The 16,601-nt window shown below is 49.3% G+C and overlaps 2 protein-coding genes across 5 annotated transcripts in view; one reads left to right on the top strand and one right to left on the bottom strand.

Moving 5' to 3' along the window:
- The window catches only part of LOC140748102 (metallophosphoesterase 1-like), a 53,284-nt gene extending 51,893 nt beyond the window's left edge, over nucleotides 1-1,391 (bottom strand). The window contains exons 1-4 of one of the 4 annotated variants that reach the window (XM_073080820.1): nucleotides 1,155-1,391; nucleotides 869-1,061; nucleotides 597-738; nucleotides 178-237 (exon numbers count right to left, since the gene is read on the bottom strand). In XM_073080820.1, coding sequence (XP_072936921.1) covers nucleotides 178-237; nucleotides 597-738; nucleotides 869-1,061; nucleotides 1,155-1,280 — 521 coding nt within the window. In that variant the 5' untranslated portion in view covers nucleotides 1,281-1,391. Of the gene's footprint in view, nucleotides 1-177; nucleotides 238-596; nucleotides 766-868; nucleotides 1,062-1,154 lie in introns of all 4 variants that reach the window. The other 3 variants (XM_073080819.1, XM_073080822.1, XM_073080821.1) reach the window with 3 other exon arrangements.
- A 445-nt stretch (nucleotides 1,392-1,836) lies between these two features.
- Wdr59 (WD repeat domain 59) lies at nucleotides 1,837-15,084 on the top strand. The gene is made up of 13 exons (XM_073080825.1): nucleotides 1,837-2,108; nucleotides 2,533-2,740; nucleotides 3,076-3,657; nucleotides 3,754-3,821; nucleotides 3,963-4,301; nucleotides 4,637-4,839; nucleotides 5,351-5,519; nucleotides 6,362-6,515; nucleotides 6,699-6,882; nucleotides 7,889-8,009; nucleotides 8,193-8,444; nucleotides 8,769-8,992; nucleotides 14,842-15,084. The coding sequence occupies exons 1-13, from the start codon at nucleotides 1,860-1,862 to the stop codon at nucleotides 14,930-14,932; spliced, it is 2,844 nt and encodes a 947-aa protein (XP_072936926.1). The 5' UTR covers nucleotides 1,837-1,859; the 3' UTR covers nucleotides 14,933-15,084.
- Nucleotides 15,085-16,601: the final 1,517 nt, after the last annotated feature.

Below are 16,601 nucleotides of genomic sequence, written 5' to 3' on the forward strand. Positions count from 1 at the left end.
ATGAATGTTTCTATTAGACAAAATCAAAAATGTTAGGAGACGTAGATTGGTACAACTACCCTTGCCATGACAAAAAGATCAATAGCATTTTAATGTCAAATGTTATTGTTAATTTAAGATGATTGCAAATGTATTCTCTAAACACTACACTACCAGTGACAATATAATGGGGATTACCTACGAAAAGCATCACTTTCAATTGGCCCAGCTGCCCGGGACTCTCTTTCAAGCTTCTTACTTAAAGTTAAAAATTAGAAAAGATTATTTTAGATTTAAAAATATAACAAGTGAGAGAGGGAGAAAGGAACAGATATGATATAATGTAATTTTATAAATCTAATATAGGCCAAGAAGACATTTAAAACATGACAAAAAATAATATTAATACAATTATTATCTTAGAGCCAACTTCTGTATTAAATAACTTTCTACATAGCTGAGATTTTATTAAATTATTGCATGAATAAATGTAATCCACGTTTAAATTAGCATTTTTTTGATCTTAGGTATATAAGTTTAATTTGGAATTATACATAAAATGTTTTACAATTATAATGATTTCTTTCTTCCAATACATTTAATTTTATTCAACTTACCTATAATGATATCCGATGTCATGATTCCCGACTACAGCATACATGGTTGTACCTTCGGGAACTTTAAATAATATATTGAACCTCTCTACATAGTCATCAAATTCTTTTTGAGGGCACCACTTGCCTTCATCAAATAAATCACCTGAAAAAAATTCAAATCTGGAATAAACTAACAATAAAAAGCCAGTTTGAATATCATATGACTTGAAATAACTGAACCAATTTAAAAAGAAGTACAGTGTGTACTTTGAATATATTAAAAAAATAATTACCTAGCACAAATACTGCTTCTGGTTGATGTAAGGTCATGGCAGTCTGAAATGCTCTATGCATTTGCCATTCACGTCTCCACTTATCTAGCCAGTGGCCTTCGCGGGCACCCAGTAGGTGTGTATCGGCCAGGACCATCGCATACACCGGCTCCACACCATCACCTGGCTCTTTGGACAGAGTTGGCCAGCCACACTGAATAAAAAAAAGTTCAATAAATTAAAATAAAAAGAAAAATTACATGCGACATAAATTTTATTTGAATATGGAATTCCCAGTATTATATACCTGTATTTGTGTAACATAATAAATGAGATATTCGCAATAAACATAAATAAAAACAAGCCCGGCGGCGAACCGAGGTACGCAATGAAAAAATAATTTAAAACGCCATTTTCTCAACATTTGTGCCATGCCACAGTAAATTTATGTTAAGATGAATCCTGTAAATCTAATCTTAGTTGAGCCATAGTTAAATTTGAACCTTACAATACTGTTTACTTTCAATTCAATCAATTAAAATATTACCGCCATCGATATACTACTAAATAAAATGTCATTAATTACCGCACAAAACGATTGTCATTTGTGTCATTATGACACTTCACATTTAGCTGTCTATATTATTATTTATTATCGGTCTCGGTTCTCTATTAATAACGAAATCTATTTTCTTATGATGAAAAATTACAATTTATAAAACATTAATTAACACCTAATGAAATTATATAAGAATATTTGATCGCATTAACAAATAAACATAAAAAATCGCTGTCAAATTGTCAAACAGCTGATTCCTTGACTGATAAAATGTCAATGAAATATTAGGTTATATTTGTCTATTTATTTGATTGAGTACATTATCTTTGTTTATTCGATAACAATGACTGTAGTTCCATATAGATTATTTACTCGCTAGAGTATGGACTATATGACAATTATATATTACTACAAATGACAATTATAATTGAGAGAAGTTAAGTTAGTTAAAAAATGTCTGTGCATTGGAGTTCTGAGATAATGAAGTGGGAGTACCGAGAGTTGCAGGCAACGGCGATGTCTGTCGACTACTCGGGGAACAATGTGCTGTTAGCTGGGCGGCGGTGGCTGGCCATCAAGCACATCAGCCTGGAGGACGACACCGGCGACATAGTGAAGAAGTACCCCCGTCACAGCAAGTACGACGCCGCGGGCGCTGAGTGGTGCCAGACGTACCCAGGACAGAAGCTTTGTGCGATCGCTGTATGTAAATATTAATTTTCGTATATCAATTTCCTTATTCTTCAAAATGTGCCTACCTCCTTACACACTAATGTAAATTTATTTACTAAATTAAAACCTTATTTAATCTTATTTTGTATACCAATTATACCATAGTATACCCTGCGCCAAACTGCTAGTCCGTTCTGAAGTTGTTGTGAGCAGGTGTAGTCATACAATTTGATATGGCCCGACAATTCTTTTCTATATTCAGAGCAGACTAGCAGTTTTATGGGAACAGTAATAGCATAATTCAAAACATGCATTATTCCATTAGGTATTTTAGCAGTCAAGTATATTTGTATGGTTACATAAACTTATTGCACCTGGTATATTTAGTGAAATATGTATACAAAGGCCAAGTTAGCAAATAATATTTGCATAAACCAGTATATTTATTTTGCAGAGTAACCAACGTGTTGATGTGTATGAATGGCGGGCAGGGAATGATTTGACTTGCATATGCTCTCTGAGAGGGCACACTCGAGTGGTCAGTGATACACATTTTCATAGACAAGACCACAATCTGATTGCCACATGCTCCATCGACACATTCACTCATTTATGGGACTTACGAGATGCAAGGAAGCCTGTTTTATCTCTGTGTGCTGTAGGTATGTATGCAAATTAATAAATTGTAACAATATAATATTTCATAAAATAAGTCTGTATTCCAACCACAACTTATTATGCGATGAGATTTCGATCAGCTATTCTTAAATTGGAAGCTTTTGAAAAATTAGCTCTAGTATGTTTGCTAAATGGATGTTTGTAAAAAGTTTGCAACCAAACTATAGTCACATATTTTCTATTATGTGATAGGTTCATGGAAAGCCTCCCATAAGATCATGGGTATCAATAACCACCTAAATGCTGCTTCTATCACATAAAAAAATCAGAACTATCGGCACATTAATCACACATAAAAATAAATGTAATTTGTTTTTAGCTGGTGCATCACAGGTGCAATGGAACAAGGTCGCATCACACATAGTGGCAACAGCACATGATGGCGACATAAAGATTTGGGATTACCGTAAAAGTGCCGCTCCTGTACATTATATATCAGCACATTTGTGCAAAATCCATGGAGTAGACTGGAGTCCACACCACGAGTACCAGTTGGTAACATCAAGCCATGATGGCAGTATAAAGTATTTTGACATCAACAATGGAAGGAGACCAGAGAATATTATAATGACCAATTTTCCAGTTTGGAGAGCTATTTACACACCATTTGGTAGTGGTTTGTTAACTATTGGAGTAGGCTGGGGAGGGTTGCCAAGGGTGGAGCAGGCTGGGGTTATTGGTATATGGGTGGAGGGTACATTGACTCACAGGTTAGTTGGACACACAGACACAGTTCAGACAATGGTGTGGCGACCGAACACACTACCGTCAAATTACCAGTTGGTCACATGGGGGAGGGATCAGTCTCTAAGGGTGTGGACAATGCATCCATCTCTTTTGAAAATGTGTTTCCATTATTTACCTGATGAGGCTGACAATGATGATGATAATAATAGTGAGTGTAAGTATATTGGTTAACTGAGTGAAATATCATTAAGTGGATTTTGATTAAATTTACAAATGGTTTAATGATTTTTGATATCTTTGTGTATTTCAGCAGTGAGCTATGCATCCACTGCAGGTTCTGTTAATGATCTCTCTAGCGATTCTAAGGGCCAAGAAATGGTAAGAATGGGCTTTTAAAATTTGTACGTACAATATTAAAATTAATTTTTCTTCATTGATGCATAATTATTTTTATAGATGTGTCTTCAAGGTGAATATAACTATATTTTTAGTATTTTTCGACCTTATTTTCCATTTCAGACTAAACTAACGCACAAAGTAATTACGTCAATTGATGAAGAATTCGAATCAATACGAGAGATGGCTAATATAGAAGTGACAGATATGAACATAGAGACTAGAACTTGTCAAATACACTCAGAACGGAACGGTTACACTGCCAATTTACAAGTAACATTCCCTAGGAATGTTACAGAACAGACAATACCCAAGTTTTCATGGCTTTCAGGAACTAATGTAGATAGCGCAACCACTATTAAAATACTTCAAGCTATTAACAGGACTGCGTACCGGAAGAAAAAGGAAGGCCACAGGTGTCTTTTACATTGCTTGAAAACTTTAGCGACCTCTATTGATGAAGTAAGTTTCTTTTATCAATTTGTGAATATTTTATGTAACATCATACATAACAAATTTTCAATAAATAACATTTCATGTAGTCAAGTGATAATTATAAAAACTATGTAATAAAAACAGTTCTAAAAGATGTGTGAAGTCTGACAATCCACATTTGGGCAGCACCCACTGGTCCACCGGTCACAAGGGGTTTAGACCATAGTCCACTGATCCTTGAAAAGATACCTGTGCCCAATATCTGATAAAGGACATTAATTGGTTGACGACGAACTCTTCAAGTCTATCTTCCACTTATACTAACGTAGCATTGAAAAATATATTGTTTTTTATTTTTTTAGATACCAGTAAAGTCGAGCGATGACTCAGACTCAATGAAATCGAGTCAACGAAGCCAGTCGGAGAGCGAGAACGCGGGCGACTCTTGCATACCATTCCCTCGTACATGCGGAGCTACGTGGTGCGGAGTCAGCACGCTCGTCGTGTTCAACCGACCGCCCAATGCTCGGCGGTTGTCGTTGAAGCACGAGACTGGCACGCCTAGGTAGTGAAGAAACTCAGGTTTTTAAGGCTTATTAAAAAGTCGCCATTTTATATGCTGAAATTTCAAGTTTTTCTTTTAAGACTCGATTTTCATGTTTCTATCTTTAAATTATTTGAGATGATTCTAAAGAAGTTTTCATCTTAGTTTAAACAAGGAAATAAACAACGCTTCAGCATAGAGCATGGTCGAATATTCGGTAAAATCACTGTCATAGCAACTCTAGTAAACTGCTTAAAATTTTCAAGTTTACGGTACGGGGCCAATAAAAAAGATTAGAAATTACCTTCCCTACCTGGGAATGGAACGGAATTCGTTTATCATTGAACCACCTGACAGTGTCCCACATCAAAGATGAAATTCTATAAATGGCAAAATAATCATTTATTCAAGGGCTTACCAAGGTTCTTACACCTATAATAGCCGACATATTGATCCTCTCGATTTCAAAATAGATTTATTTCCGGAAGAATTGCCACTCGATTTTTTATTCGAGTCTCGTTGCCATTACCAGGTCAATGTCATCGCTATCGCTGACGCCGGGGCTGTTCGGCGCGGGGTTCAGCTCGGTGTCCCCGCACGCCACCACCACGCCGTCGCCCACCAACGCGTCCGGCTTCCCGCAGCTGCTGCACCGACACGCCTCTAACTCTATCACCACATTCTATTTTCAGGATAGATGGGTCAGTACACTTATGGTTAATGTCATAAGACGCCTATAATAAACCTAATTCTGTAACACATAGTGGAACACAGTGTTACAGTGTGTATTACGAAGTGTAATGCACTATGTGTTACAGTTCGTTTATTGTACAAACTCTATATTTTATCCTTTTTATCTTAAAAAGAACATTGCTTTCTATAAAATACACAGTCTTCCTTTCCATTAAAAATATGAATGGCCACCTGTGTTAGACTAAGTTTTCCTGTGTTTCCTTAGTTTTCCCTTAATCATCCAATAAAGTATCGACATTAAATTAGCAGTCGGTCATGATCACACGAAAAACCTATTTTCTAATACTTTTGCTTTGTGAAGTTATGTAAGTAGAAAGTATTTATAAAATTTTCACTATGTAGGCAGACCTCCAAGGAAGTACAGTGTATAGTCAGTTTACAGTATGTTACATATTAGGTGTATATCCAAACTTAACGATTAACCGTCGTAGAGTCAACTTACCCTGATGATGCTCGGTTTTGGAGCGAAACACGTGTTGGTTGAGGTATGTATGGTGGTGTATATTTTTAATTTTTGCATCTGCACGCATCCTTTGAGGGAGGGAGGGTGTACCACCCTATGTACCTATGTACCCATACTGCATGGTTTAAAATATATACCATCATACATATTTGAAGCGGATTGTTGCGAAGTAGTTTTAATCTTAACTTAATATATATCCAAAAGATTTGCACGTTGCCCAAGCCTAAAGTTTTAGGCCTAATCTCCAATTTCACAACATTCGCTTTGAGTACAAAGCCAAGCCAAGCAGTGGCACACTAGTTTCAATGACAAACATATGTTACACAGAAAGCGCAGAGCCGTCGCGCGGGCAGCATGCGCAGCCGCGGCAGCATCTCGGGCTGCGCCGCGCCGCGCGTGCTGCTGTACGCCGCCGACGCGCTCTTCCCCTTCAGCCGCGCGCTCGCCGAGAAGTACGTCATCAACGCGGACGACCCCGTCGGTACGTGACCGTGTTGAGGTTTGTCGCCGAGGGCAAAGTGCGAATTTGCCGGCCAAAGTTATTTTAATTAATGGTGTTCCGGTAGGTAATATTTAATTATTTTTTTTTAATAGAAAGGATTTAAAAAGTTTTGATTTTCTCAGATTTTTTTTTATTTTATTTACAATGAAACATGTTTTACAGATATGTGCGAGCGCAACGCGAAGGTGGCGGAGGAGGAGGGCGAGTGCGAGCTGGCGCACTCGTGGAGCCTGGCGGCGCTGGCGGCGCGCTCGCTGGCCGCGCGGCCCGCCGACCACCTCACCTCCAGCGAGGAGACCATGCACTGGGCCGCGCACCCGCTGTGCTGCACCATGCTGCAGGCGCTGTACGTATTGCAGGGGCGGTACGGCTGCCACGCCCGGCGGCCCGCCGACCACCTCACCTCCAGCGAGGAGACCATGCACTGGGCCGCGCACCCGCTGTGCTGCACCATGCTGCAGGCGCTGTACGTATTGCAGGGGCGGTACGGCTGCCACGCCCGGCGGCCCGCCGACCACCTCACCTCCAGCGACGAGACCATGCACTGGGCCGCGCACCCGCTGTGCTGCACCATGCTGCAGGCGCTGTACGTATTGCAGGGGCGGTACGGCTGCCACGCCCGGCGGCCCGCCGACCACCTCACCTCCAGCGAGGAGACCATGCACTGGGCCGCGCACCCGCTGTGCTGCACCATGCTGCAGGCGCTGTACGTATTGCAGGGGCGGTACGGCTGCCACGCCCGGCGGCCCGCCGACCACCTCACCTCCAGCGAGGAGACCATGCACTGGGCCGCGCACCCGCTGTGCTGCACCATGCTGCAGGCGCTGTACGTATTGCAGGGGCGGTACGGCTGCCACGCCCGGCGGCCCGCCGACCACCTCACCTCCAGCGAGGAGACCATGCACTGGGCCGCGCACCCGCTGTGCTGCACCATGCTGCAGGCGCTGTACGTATTGCAGGGGCGGTACGGCTGCCACGCCCGGCGGCCCGCCGACCACCTCACCTCCAGCGAGGAGACCATGCACTGGGCCGCGCACCCGCTGTGCTGCACCATGCTGCAGGCGCTGTACGTATTGCAGGGGCGGTACGGCTGCCACGCCCGGCGGCCCGCCGACCACCTCACCTCCAGCGAGGAGACCATGCACGGTCGGTGGTCGGTGGAGGAGGGCGAGTGCGAGCTGGCGCACTCGTGGAGTGGTTGATTACAGATGTACATGGGCGGCAGTAGGCATTTACCATCAGATTGACTGCATGCTTGTCACTTGTTGTACTTGTTGCGTATTTAGTCTTAATTAATAATAATATCAGTTTTACACTTCGTGTATGTATGTATTTAAAAATAATAATTTCAGAATTTCACACTACGCTAAGGCCGCTGATATACAAATGGCGGCCATGCTCGCGTGTGCGTTCTCCATCTTCAACGACACGAGCAGCTCCAGTTCGGACTCAACAATAAGCACATCAAGTTGTGTAAGTATGGTCATTTCCTTCATACACATCTTTGATAGGCAAGGTCTTATTTGGGGTAATTTATGGTCTATGGTCTAAGGGAAACAGTGACCACTCAATATCGAAGAGTGCACGCTAATTTGTTAATTTCATTACATAAACAACATGGTAATGAAAATAATACGTCATTGATCTTTTTCTCAGGGCAACAGTACATCACCATACAGCACAATCAACCAGTACAGCGAGATCAGCGCGGACGGGTGGACCCTGCCAATTCTCCGCAGCAACTCGTGTTCAGAAGCCGAGAACTTCCACACTGACACCACCTTGTCCAAGTCCGAGAGAGCTTCAGTATGCGTGCTCGATGAGGCGACAGTACATTTGTATCACTGCTTCAAGCGGGCGTACGCTGATATACTGCATAGATGGCAGTTGCTCTACAAGAAAACTGAGGTACAGTGTTGGTTTATTTATTTATAATAAAAATAAATGGGTTTTTTATTCTTGAGCGTTTAACGTTTAGTAACGGGCATGGGTCTAATCTTAAAATGAAAAAAGTCTTCACATGCCTTAAAGTAATTTTTTGAAGAACTTTTAGCTGTGTTAATTTCGTCACGATAAATAATTCTTAATATTCTCATAACTTGTAAAAGCAGTAATGCGTGCTTGGAAAAATTTCGATAGCGTGATTCATAGATACTACTGGCGCCATCTCTTGAGCAATTTCAGCAACTCGGTACACATTTACGAATGAACTAATACACCGTTCGTTCCCAGGTGATGAAGTTGGTGCGCATGCGTCCGGGCGCGTGCGGCGGCGAGGCGGGCGAGGCGGCGGGCTGGGCGTGCGGGCGGTGCGGCGCGCGGGCGCGCGGCGCGGCGTGCGGCGCGTGCCGGCGCCTGGCGCTGCGCTGCGCCGTGTGCGCGCTGGCCGTGCGCGGCCTGGCCGTCGCCTGCGCACTCTGCGCGCACGCCGGACACGCCAAGCACATGCTCAAGTGGTACGTGCCTTGTGACGCTCCCGTGCGACACGTGCCGGCGCCTGGCGCTGCGCTGCGCCGTGTGCGCGCTGGCCGTGCGCGGCCTGGCCGTCGCCTGCGCACTCTGCGCGCACGCCGGACACGCCAAGCACATGCTCAAGTGGTACGTGCCTTGTGACGCTCCCGTGCGACACGTGCCGGCGCCTGGCGCTGCGCTGCGCCGTGTGCGCGCTGGCCGTGCGCGGCCTGGCCGTCGCCTGCGCACTCTGCGCGCACGCCGGACACGCCAAGCACATGCTCAAGTGGTACGTGCCTTGTGACGCTCCCGTGCGACACGTGCCGGCGCCTGGCGCTGCGCTGCGCCGTGTGCGCGCTGGCCGTGCGCGGCCTGGCCGTCGCCTGCGCACTCTGCGCGCACGCCGGACACGCCAAGCACATGCTCAAGTGGTACGTGCCTTGTGACGCTCCCGTGCGACACGTGCCGGCGCCTGGCGCTGCGCTGCGCCGTGTGCGCGCTGGCCGTGCGCGGCCTGGCCGTCGCCTGCGCACTCTGCGCGCACGCCGGACACGCCAAGCACATGCTCAAGTGGTACGTGCCTTGTGACGCTCCCGTGCGACACGTGCCGGCGCCTGGCGCTGCGCTGCGCCGTGTGCGCGCTGGCCGTGCGCGGCCTGGCCGTCGCCTGCGCACTCTGCGCGCACGCCGGACACGCCAAGCACATGCTCAAGTGGTACGTGCCTTGTGACGCTCCCGTGCGACACGTGCCGGCGCCTGGCGCTGCGCTGCGCCGTGTGCGCGCTGGCCGTGCGCGGCCTGGCCGTCGCCTGCGCACTCTGCGCGCACGCCGGACACGCCAAGCACATGCTCAAGTGGTACGTGCCTTGTGACGCTCCCGTGCGACACGTGCCGGCGCCTGGCGCTGCGCTGCGCCGTGTGCGCGCTGGCCGTGCGCGGCCTGGCCGTCGCCTGCGCACTCTGCGCGCACGCCGGACACGCCAAGCACATGCTCAAGTGGTACGTGCCTTGTGACGCTCCCGTGCGACACGTGCCGGCGCCTGGCGCTGCGCTGCGCCGTGTGCGCGCTGGCCGTGCGCGGCCTGGCCGTCGCCTGCGCACTCTGCGCGCACGCCGGACACGCCAAGCACATGCTCAAGTGGTACGTGCCTTGTGACGCTCCCGTGCGACACGTGCCGGCGCCTGGCGCTGCGCTGCGCCGTGTGCGCGCTGGCCGTGCGCGGCCTGGCCGTCGCCTGCGCACTCTGCGCGCACGCCGGACACGCCAAGCACATGCTCAAGTGGTACGTGCCTTGTGACGCTCCCGTGCGACACGTGCCGGCGCCTGGCGCTGCGCTGCGCCGTGTGCGCGCTGGCCGTGCGCGGCCTGGCCGTCGCCTGCGCACTCTGCGCGCACGCCGGACACGCCAAGCACATGCTCAAGTGGTACGTGCCTTGTGACGCTCCCGTGCGACACGTGCCGGCGCCTGGCGCTGCGCTGCGCCGTGTGCGCGCTGGCCGTGCGCGGCCTGGCCGTCGCCTGCGCACTCTGCGCGCACGCCGGACACGCCAAGCACATGCTCAAGTGGTACGTGCCTTGTGACGCTCCCGTGCGACACGTGCCGGCGCCTGGCGCTGCGCTGCGCCGTGTGCGCGCTGGCCGTGCGCGGCCTGGCCGTCGCCTGCGCACTCTGCGCGCACGCCGGACACGCCAAGCACATGCTCAAGTGGTACGTGCCTTGTGACGCTCCCGTGCGACACGTGCCGGCGCCTGGCGCTGCGCTGCGCCGTGTGCGCGCTGGCCGTGCGCGGCCTGGCCGTCGCCTGCGCACTCTGCGCGCACGCCGGACACGCCAAGCACATGCTCAAGTGGTACGTGCCTTGTGACGCTCCCGTGCGACACGTGCCGGCGCCTGGCGCTGCGCTGCGCCGTGTGCGCGCTGGCCGTGCGCGGCCTGGCCGTCGCCTGCGCACTCTGCGCGCACGCCGGACACGCCAAGCACATGCTCAAGTGGTACGTGCCTTGTGACGCTCCCGTGCGACACGTGCCGGCGCCTGGCGCTGCGCTGCGCCGTGTGCGCGCTGGCCGTGCGCGGCCTGGCCGTCGCCTGCGCACTCTGCGCGCACGCCGGACACGCCAAGCACATGCTCAAGTGGTACGTGCCTTGTGACGCTCCCGTGCGACACGTGCCGGCGCCTGGCGCTGCGCTGCGCCGTGTGCGCGCTGGCCGTGCGCGGCCTGGCCGTCGCCTGCGCACTCTGCGCGCACGCCGGACACGCCAAGCACATGCTCAAGTGGTACGTGCCTTGTGACGCTCCCGTGCGACACGTGCCGGCGCCTGGCGCTGCGCTGCGCCGTGTGCGCGCTGGCCGTGCGCGGCCTGGCCGTCGCCTGCGCACTCTGCGCGCACGCCGGACACGCCAAGCACATGCTCAAGTGGTACGTGCCTTGTGACGCTCCCGTGCGACACGTGCCGGCGCCTGGCGCTGCGCTGCGCCGTGTGCGCGCTGGCCGTGCGCGGCCTGGCCGTCGCCTGCGCACTCTGCGCGCACGCCGGACACGCCAAGCACATGCTCAAGTGGTACGTGCCTTGTGACGCTCCCGTGCGACACGTGCCGGCGCCTGGCGCTGCGCTGCGCCGTGTGCGCGCTGGCCGTGCGCGGCCTGGCCGTCGCCTGCGCACTCTGCGCGCACGCCGGACACGCCAAGCACATGCTCAAGTGGTACGTGCCTTGTGACGCTCCCGTGCGACACGTGCCGGCGCCTGGCGCTGCGCTGCGCCGTGTGCGCGCTGGCCGTGCGCGGCCTGGCCGTCGCCTGCGCACTCTGCGCGCACGCCGGACACGCCAAGCACATGCTCAAGTGGTACGTGCCTTGTGACGCTCCCGTGCGACACGTGCCGGCGCCTGGCGCTGCGCTGCGCCGTGTGCGCGCTGGCCGTGCGCGGCCTGGCCGTCGCCTGCGCACTCTGCGCGCACGCCGGACACGCCAAGCACATGCTCAAGTGGTACGTGCCTTGTGACGCTCCCGTGCGACACGTGCCGGCGCCTGGCGCTGCGCTGCGCCGTGTGCGCGCTGGCCGTGCGCGGCCTGGCCGTCGCCTGCGCACTCTGCGCGCACGCCGGACACGCCAAGCACATGCTCAAGTGGTACGTGCCTTGTGACGCTCCCGTGCGACACGTGCCGGCGCCTGGCGCTGCGCTGCGCCGTGTGCGCGCTGGCCGTGCGCGGCCTGGCCGTCGCCTGCGCACTCTGCGCGCACGCCGGACACGCCAAGCACATGCTCAAGTGGTACGTGCCTTGTGACGCTCCCGTGCGACACGTGCCGGCGCCTGGCGCTGCGCTGCGCCGTGTGCGCGCTGGCCGTGCGCGGCCTGGCCGTCGCCTGCGCACTCTGCGCGCACGCCGGACACGCCAAGCACATGCTCAAGTGGTACGTGCCTTGTGACGCTCCCGTGCGACACGTGCCGGCGCCTGGCGCTGCGCTGCGCCGTGTGCGCGCTGGCCGTGCGCGGCCTGGCCGTCGCCTGCGCACTCTGCGCGCACGCCGGACACGCCAAGCACATGCTCAAGTGGTACGTGCCTTGTGACGCTCCCGTGCGACACGTGCCGGCGCCTGGCGCTGCGCTGCGCCGTGTGCGCGCTGGCCGTGCGCGGCCTGGCCGTCGCCTGCGCACTCTGCGCGCACGCCGGACACGCCAAGCACATGCTCAAGTGGTACGTGCCTTGTGACGCTCCCGTGCGACACGTGCCGGCGCCTGGCGCTGCGCTGCGCCGTGTGCGCGCTGGCCGTGCGCGGCCTGGCCGTCGCCTGCGCACTCTGCGCGCACGCCGGACACGCCAAGCACATGCTCAAGTGGTACGTGCCTTGTGACGCTCCCGTGCGACACGTGCCGGCGCCTGGCGCTGCGCTGCGCCGTGTGCGCGCTGGCCGTGCGCGGCCTGGCCGTCGCCTGCGCACTCTGCGCGCACGCCGGACACGCCAAGCACATGCTCAAGTGGTACGTGCCTTGTGACGCTCCCGTGCGACACGTGCCGGCGCCTGGCGCTGCGCTGCGCCGTGTGCGCGCTGGCCGTGCGCGGCCTGGCCGTCGCCTGCGCACTCTGCGCGCACGCCGGACACGCCAAGCACATGCTCAAGTGGTACGTGCCTTGTGACGCTCCCGTGCGACACGTGCCGGCGGATGGCGCTGCGCTGCGCCCTGTGTGTCAAGCACATGCTCAAGTGGTGCGACACTCACGCCCGCACTATAAGGTCGTTTGTCCACAGCACCGTCACCGCGCCGATACCGAGAACGAGATTATTTTGAGGCCGATTTTATTATGTCATGACGGCGACAGTTTGTCCACCGCGACCGATATCGGCGGTTTATTTTGTTGCTCTTGTCCCAGTGTGACGGCAGTGTCCATAGACTTGTCCTTACAAGTTCTAATGTGTTTTATATTGCCGGCACGTCAAATCTCGATGCCGATCTAGCGGTCACGCCGACCTACACGAAATATCGGCGGCCGGAATGACGGTGCTCGGGTAACGGACGTGCGGTGGACAAGCGACTATAGTAATATAGTAAATGTATGTACGTTACTTCGACGCCATCATTAATTATCGGTATCGGCTCGGTGACGGTGGCGGTGGACAAACAGCGTAAAGGCTCGGCCAAATAGAACGCGTATTTTAGCGCCGCGCTAGGTGTCAGCCTTAGAACAAAATCCTGACGGCATGCTCTGGCGATGAGTTGTATTGTACTGAGTTACTACTGAGCGGTCACACAGAGCGCGTACGCGTACGCTTGTCGCGGCGCTCGCGTTCTTGTTGCCGGTCGTTGGATTTTTTTTACAGATTTGTTGAGTCATTGTATGAGAAAAATTACGCGCGGGCGTACGAGTACGCGCATACCTGTGACCGCTTACTTGCAACTCAGTACAATACAACTCAGTGGTGTCAGGATTTACTATTAGCGCTGACGCCCTAGCGCGGCGCTAGAATACGCGCTCTGTGTGACCAGGCCTTAAAGTCCGTTCACACAGACCGGCTCGGAGAGCATCGGCCCGCATTTTTCTTTTCACACAAACCGACTCGTATACACTTGGAATCGGCCGGAGCGGAGCCGCCAACTATTTCACATAGACCAGCTTGTAAAGATATGAAAGCGAATGCGCTCGCAATCGGGGCCGATCGCCTATGCGAGGGACAATGAACACGCAGTCAATGCCAGCCGGCTCCTCTTATTTCACACGAAGTGCGAAAGCATTCTTAATGACAAAAGAAGTGCACATGCAAAAATAAACCTTAATACAATTACTCATAACTCTGTTTCCAACGTGATAAAAATCTGATCTCTTCTCCAAGCCGGTCTGTATGGACGGACCCTAGTGACACACTATCTGTAGTGACACCTGTTCCATCGTGTTCCCCAGTACACAACCACGTGACATGTCGCAGGCTACGTCACTTTCTAGATTCAAAGCCTGGCAAATTTTAAACAATTAATTTAAATATCCGTTCTGAGTCTACATACTTTGTTACGCCATTCAATTTTGTTTATAATATAGTTTTTTTTACCTTTATAAAGAACGACCATGCAGCCCATCTGGGAATTATTAGCCCATGCACGGCATAAATATCTGTAGTCAACCCCAGAGGCCACAGAGGCATTGCTGAATGAAGTCTAACGCCTGGACAAGTCCGGTGGAGTTTTAATACTGGAATTTATCTCTCAAGTGTCACATCCTTCCAGGAAAATATCTAATTCATGAACTGAAATATCTGTTCTGAATCCAAACCCAAGCTAAACACCCAATTATGCAATTATTATATAGTATGCGTATAAGTATTTACTATTTTTGTCGCATCAAAAAATCCCTTTATTACAGGTTCACACACCACGACATGTGCCCCACGGGCTGCGGCTGTAAATGTGTTATCGAGGGCAATTCCGTATGGAAAGGCGTTAAATACGTATGAAAGTACCTGGCAACGAAGCTCCATTGTCGATATATCTCTTGTAAAATAGAATATTGCTTTTAACGCAACATTTTGATGACTTTTTGTATAATAGCATATATAAATATATAAGACTGCCACATTTGTACAGATAATAAATAAGTGAACAAGTATTTTGTCTCAGATTTATTTAACAAACTCCTTAAACGCATCTTGGTTAAAAAACGTAATTAACAGTGCAGTGAATATCATAAATTTTGTGGTGTTAAAATTTAAAGACCTAATTATTCACCTAGATGTTTTACTTCAGTCTCGTTGAAGCATTTGAATAAAAAGCTGTTGTTATATGTTGTAAATTAATAACATATTTAAGCTTAAAAGTTAAAAAATGAGTAATATCGATTTGAAATGAACCCTCATTTTCGGTCCAGTTTAGATTATGATTTCATTTCCATTTTTAAAAGTAAGAAGTGTTATTCTGTAAAATACCAACACATATTCTCACATTTGGTACATTAAATATTACAATATCAATTGCTTTGAGACAACTGTAACTAAGACAAATAAATTCGCGTTACGAAATCTAAATGTTCGGAATGCTAATAATTATTTTTCATCACCGCATTATAAATTCCGGCATCACAGCACTATCGACTTTAAAGTGATCATCGCGGTTACAGTTATCGAGATTATAAGTCTCTTATATCTTACAGAATAACACTCCTGATCTTAATTTTTTGTTGAGTATCAACTACCTACTTAGTTTTCAAAATAAAAGTATACAAATGATACATTAAATAAACACAGTAGAGAATATTCGAACATTTCAAGCATTCCGTTTACAACAAATCGCCTTAATATTTTTATAATTTTACATAAAAAGAACTTGACGATAAGCTAACGTGATTTGTACCAAAGACGTTGCCAAGGGGGCAGGATAGGGCAGACACCCACCTCCCGAATATTAAAATCTTTTACACATTGAATTTGTATGGGAAGCAACTTTCCCAAAAAAATGCAAAAACTGGGTTATCAGCTGGCGACGCCCTTGTATCGTATTAGTAAGAAATCCGACTGCGTGACTACGTCCATCTGCTTTTAATAAAATCTCCTTTTTTATACAAGTAGGCATAAACATACTCCTCGATTTTTTAAATAAAACAAATGGCCGTCGTATTACAGTCGGATCGGATACTATAGATAGGTACATACTGTTTACAGATATTGAAAATACATTATTCCTATTTTTTTTATTTATTTACAAAATATTTTGAAATTTTGTGCGTTCCTTCAATTTTACTCGTGCCTCATGTTAGATGCTTGCAAAAACGTATTATATACATATATAATCATCAATATTGATATAAATCAAACACGCACTAATAAAGAATGAATAATGTTTGAAAATTATCGCACAAAAAACAATTTTATGCTTTTGTTATTATAATTACATTTGGTATACAAAATTAACTTATTTAATTACCTCGAATTAAAATTATATTGTCGATCACGCGTTTGTTTATCCATTCTTTAAGTGCGCAGATTGTACATATTATGTACCTTTATTGAAAAATCACTAAATAAAACACCAATTTTAAATAACAAACTCGAATATAAAACTTATATAATTATTATAATTATCACCATACATATTATTACAATGTTAAACTACGGCTTTATAATATTAGTA

The sequence above is a fragment of the Epargyreus clarus genome, unplaced genomic scaffold (genome assembly GCF_041222505.1).
Source record: "Epargyreus clarus isolate Ecla_fem2 unplaced genomic scaffold, WU_Ecla_fem_2.2 ptg000015l, whole genome shotgun sequence".
Lineage (NCBI taxonomy): Eukaryota > Metazoa > Arthropoda > Insecta > Lepidoptera > Hesperiidae > Epargyreus > Epargyreus clarus.